The 5034-nt window shown below is 48.7% G+C and overlaps 1 protein-coding gene across 1 annotated transcript; it reads left to right on the top strand.

The window, feature by feature from the left end:
• The first annotated feature begins 788 nt into the window (after window positions 1-788).
• On the top strand, window positions 789-4365 carry POP5 (POP5 homolog, ribonuclease P/MRP subunit). The gene is made up of 6 exons (XM_036014399.1): window positions 789-968; window positions 1042-1184; window positions 2314-2463; window positions 2590-2673; window positions 2786-3386; window positions 4203-4365. Exons 1-5 carry the CDS (start codon window positions 949-951, stop codon window positions 2896-2898), a joined length of 510 nt encoding a protein of 169 aa, XP_035870292.1. The 5' UTR covers window positions 789-948; the 3' UTR covers window positions 2899-3386; window positions 4203-4365.
• Window positions 4366-5034: the final 669 nt, after the last annotated feature.

The raw sequence follows: 5034 nt of genomic DNA, 5'->3' as shown, positions 1-5034 counted from the left end.
CAGATTATTGAGGATCCCAAAGAACATTTATTTTTGTGGGATATATAGACACTTACCATGGATATTAAAACAAATATTTAAAACACAATACACAATTGCATTAGCTGTTAGAGTGATATCAGAGCATGTCATGTACTCTCTGGAAAACTTGACTGTCCAATGTGAGAGAGTAAAAAAGGCTAATAAGATCTTACTGTTGTCATGAAAGTAATTTTGACTTTAGAGTTTTGGAAAACCCCGCGGTCCCTGCATCGCACTTGGAGAACCACTGGCACACGGGAGAAATAACGGGGAAAAATACACCATATGATAAATTATTCTCTCTCAACCAGTGATGGGGGTATAATTTATTTTTATTTGCCTCTTTGTGCTTTTTAAAAACTGGAAAATATAACGACCAAAAACAAACAAACAAAAAACCCGAGACAACACTCCCGCCTCCGTAAGGTTGCTGAAAAGCCCCAACTGTAATAACATGCTTAGCTGTATGGGAAAAAGTAAACCGGGCCCTAATCTGAAAGGGTTTGATTTGCATGGGTCAGTCCCTGGCCTGTAAATACAAGAATTCCATCGCCCAGCTTTAGGGAGAGAATACAAGTGCATACATAACTATTGCAATGTTATAGAAAGTAAACCTCCCGAAGGACGCACAAGCAGCAGCTGCATCCTACGCAGTATTGCAAACTCGGGCGTGGAGGAGAAGTACCCAGCACAGCCTCAAGCTGCTCCAATGCGGAGTACCACAGGGAGACAACCAAAGAAGCTTGGAACTCAGCAGTACGCTTGCGCTCTGCCAAGGCAAATGGAGGAGGGGCTTGAAGGAGACTGACCCTGGACTCAGCCTCTCAGCATTATGGCTCCGCCTTCCTATCCGGCATCCCTCTCTGAGTGGCTGCAAGACTGCGAAGACTACAGTTGCAGGCAGAAAAGCCAGGGGCGGAAGTCGCCATGGTGCGGTTCAAGCACAGGTAAGCGTACCCTCAGTACCCTTCCTGTCCCACTGCCCAGGCCCTGCGTTCACCTCCCTCTCGCCTGCCGCAGGTACCTACTCTGCGAAGTGGTGTCTGACGACCCCCGCTGCCGCCTGAGTCTGGATGACCGAGCGCTGTGCGGCCTTGTGCGGGACACGATTGCTCGCGTACACGGGACTTTCGGTGCAGCCGCCTGCTCCATAGGCTTTGCGGGTGCGTGGGTGCTGGGGAACAGGGACGACCGGGGGTGGGGGGGAGGGAAGCGGGAGGCCTTGGAGAGATTAGGGGCTGGAAGAGGGAGAGAGAAAGGGCTCAAACGACCCCTGGAGCTGCCAAGCCTGATGAACCATCCCTGTCTGTACGATGTGGTCCTCCTTAGGCTCCTGGGGTCCAGAGCCCAGTTCTGGACGAGTCCAAAGTTAGGCAGAGAGCTGCGGAAGGCAATGGAACTGTGGGTAGGAGTCCCCTGTAACTACTTGACGTGTATATTCGGGATTGAGACTAAATTTAATAGGATGGTCAGAAACAAATGAGGGTAGCAGAGTTACTTTTAAGTTGGGTGACTGGTTATATTCACATGGGAAGAAAAAAAATACTCAACAGAACCCTGAAAAGCCCTTAATAGAGCCTGTAAAGTACAGAAGACACAATTGTAGAGGGGGAAGAAGAGGGCCCTCCTGAGAGCCGTACAAATCTAAATTCACTCCCTTTTACCCACCATGTGCTCCACATGGGATACTGGGGAATTACACGCACTTAGGCACAATTCTATGTCAGTTGCTACAAGAACCTACAGAATCTAGCCACAGAACCATTTTTCAGCCAAGGGTTTTTTTCTGAGAAAGATGGATCTCCACCTCCCCACTCCCTGTCTATTGAGCTAACAAATCAGTGAATTGGAACATTTAAAGAAAAATCTGAGCCCTGGCTGGTGTGGCTCAGTGGATTGAGCGCCAGCCTGCAAACCAAAGAGTCACCGGTTTGATTCCCAGTCAGGGCACATGGCTGGGTTGCTGGCCAGGTCCCCACTTAGGTGCAAGCGAGAGGCAACAGACTGATGTCTCTCTCCATCTTTCTCCCTCCCTTCCTCTCTTGAAAACTAAATCTAAAATTCTGAATTCACTCACCAGTTCTGAGCAGTGTGCAAGGCACTCAATATTCTCCAACCCCCTTTCATAAATGGTCTGTCCTAAAATGTTTCCTTCAGGAGTGTTTTTACTGTGTCTCAAGTGCCACTGCCTTGAACAGCCTCTGGCACATAGTAGGCTCTGTTGCCCTAAGATTTTTAACTTGCTTCTGAGAATCTCCAGTTTTCCAAAGTGAATTCTTTTCCCTGCTGTAGTGCGATACCTCAATGCCTATACTGGAGTAGTGCTCCTTCGATGCCGAAAGGACTTCTACCAGCTGGTGTGGTCAGCTCTCCCCTTCATCACACACTTGGAGAACAAAGGACACCGTTACCCGTGTTTTCTCAACACCCTACATGTGGGAGGTAGGCGTGCATCCGGTATGGCTGATTTTCAATAGGTAACAGGTTCAGAGCGAACTCATGACTGCGGGGTGGGTCTTCCTCTCCTGCCGAGAACAAGCTGTTGACCACAAAGCTTTCCTGTGCCAGGTACAATTAGAACGTGTCAGAAGTTCCTGATTCAGTACAACAGGAGACAGCTGTTGATCTTGTTGCAGAACTGCACTGATGAAGGTGAGCAACACCAGCCCAGTGTCCACTGAGCAAGGGGACTCAGCCTTATTCTGGCTGAGTAAGGGGTCACACTCAAAAACACCTTTCATCCATGCTGTCTGCTTTTCTCCAGGAGAGCGGGAAGCTATCCAGAAGTCTGTCACAAAAAGCTGTTTACTAGACAGAGAATCGGGCGAGGAGGAACTTTCAGACGGTGGTGATGAGGTGGCTGAAGCAATGGAGTGAACCTGTGCAGGCTGTGCGGTGCCCAAGCCTCAGGGCCCACTGGTTGGAGCAGGATGTTCTGGGAGGCAGCAGGGTCTTCCACCTTTCTAGGACCCGCGTTCTCCATAACAAATTGGATGCCACTTGAAGTCCTTGACACATCTGATAGATGTTTTGACTTTTGCTTCAGTGTGACCTCTCATCTCAGGCTGGAACACCCTCATCCCCACAGAGTTCCTGAACTGGGATTTTTAAACTGCTTCCTTTTAAGAATGACAAGTTAGCCTTGGATGGTGTGGCTCGGTGGATTGAGCGCCAGCCAGCAAACCAAAAGGTCACCGGTTTGATTCCCAGTCAGGGCACGTGCCTTGTGGACCAGGTCCTTACTGGGGGGCACCAGAGAGGCAACCACACATTGATGTTTCTCTTCCTCCCTCCCTCCCCCTCTGTGTAAATACAAATTCTCTAAAAATGAATATATATTAAAAAATAGAATGACAGGTTAAAGTGTTGGGAACCACCGTGCCTGTTTCAGAAGCTGTAACCCCTGCCAAGGCTAAGGCTGAGAGTGACCTTGAACCGTGAGCCACCAAGGAGACAAAAGCTTATCTCCCTGGCAGGAGCATTGCTTCTGCTTCTTTTACTTCATAGCTGGCCCCCAATGCTTGGTCGGTTAGCCAATGACGGGTAAGATTCCCCAAGGGGAGAATAACCTAAGACAGGCATGATCATGTGGGAGGCCCCCAAGGGAGGACTCTGGGGGCTACAGCAAAAGGGGGTGATGGACCCTCGCCCCTCGGCTTTGACATAGCTTGAGTCCTCATTGTCTGCGAGAAAATCTCCTAATCTCTTGGCTGCCTTACTTCCCTTGCTCCACCTAAGCCTGAAACAACCACAGAGGGTGGTGCAGCCCTGTGCTGGAAAGGGCGGTTCCCCGGGCAATCAGGCCTAAGAAAGAATATGTAAAATCCTGTGAAACCTGCTTTGTTTAAAATGCCCTCAATTAAATGATAAGGGTCCAGGCAAGAAGTTTGTTCCTCAAAGTTTTACAGCTCTTTAGCTATCTGACCCTGACTCAAAACAGGCCTTCAGAGTTCTTTGTTATCTATTGCTTGATCCTTACTGCCCGGAAGTGATTAATGAGCTTTGCCTGAATTCTTCTGTAAATGAACCCCATAAAAGCCCATTGAGGAACAGGCTCCTGACCCTTTGCCTTTGAAAGATCGGCCACCTTTCCTCCCAAGCAGATCATGTCTTGGTAGACTTATTCTCATCTGTGGTGGATGGCGGAGCCCCCCCTCCCCCACACAGCCCCACCCACACAGCTAAGCCCAGCTCGTGAACCCTTTTTATTCAGACTTGACACTAGCAAAGACATTACTGCGTGAGAGCAGAACTGCTCAAGCTCACAGCAGTTGTTACTTTAACCTATTTGATAAGTAGGTCTAGCTGACCTGAATTGAACTTTAATAAAACAAAAAGCTCACATTGCTTGTGCAGGTAATTTATTTCGATTGTTTGCCTTCACATCCTATTAACACCTAGAGGTTACTTTATTAAGCAGCAAAAGAATTCACATCACTCAAATTTAGCTCAAACCAAAGCATAAGACTACTCTAGACAACAGGGAGGCAGTGGGCAAGCCCAATGCTTTCAAACCTGCCCTGCCTCCAGGTGTGCTGGACTCCTGTTCCCACAACTCAGGCTACTGTCATTTGAAAGAAGTTTGATTTCAAGGTTGGCAGGTCCCAAGGCTTCCTCAGTGACAGTTACAACTTCCCTTGCCAAACAGTAGCCACATGCAAGAGACAAAACCCTCCATCACACACGCAAGTGCAACCCAGGTCTGGTCCCACACGTCGGATGGAGGACTGCAGTCAGAGCAGGGTGCCCTACATCCATGTTATTCCCATCCCTGTTTATTTAAGAGAACTGAACACACAGAAAAGATTCAACTATTTTTAAAAGACACACTGCTAGGTGTGCGGAAACCACGACGCCCTGATGCCAGAGCAGAGCAGCGCTCCCCAACACGGGCTTGGGCTGCTCCGAGGGATGTTGAAGGGACGCAAGTTCATCTGGCGTTGTGAAGAACTAAGTACACATGGGTCAAAAAGACTAACCTGGCAACAAACTAACAACCTTGGCAGGAAGAGA

The sequence above is a fragment of the Phyllostomus discolor genome, chromosome 13 (genome assembly GCF_004126475.2).
Source record: "Phyllostomus discolor isolate MPI-MPIP mPhyDis1 chromosome 13, mPhyDis1.pri.v3, whole genome shotgun sequence".
In the NCBI taxonomy this organism is placed as follows: domain Eukaryota; kingdom Metazoa; phylum Chordata; class Mammalia; order Chiroptera; family Phyllostomidae; genus Phyllostomus; species Phyllostomus discolor.
Note: the sequence above shows the minus strand (reverse complement) of the source record. Positions and strands in the feature narration are given on the sequence as shown.

What these genes read in the sequence shown, in the direction of transcription:
- POP5 (XM_036014399.1), top strand. Translation starts at nt 949, where the DNA reads ATGGTGCGGTTCAAGCACAG. An exon ending in ATGGTGCGGTTCAAGCACAG is followed by an intron (nt 969 to 1,041) that starts GTAAGCGTACCC and finishes CGCCTGCCGCAG; the next exon opens with GTACCTACTCTGCGAAGTGG. An exon ending in CTGCTCCATAGGCTTTGCGG is followed by an intron (nt 1,185 to 2,313) that starts GTGCGTGGGTGC and finishes TCCCTGCTGTAG; the next exon opens with TGCGATACCTCAATGCCTAT.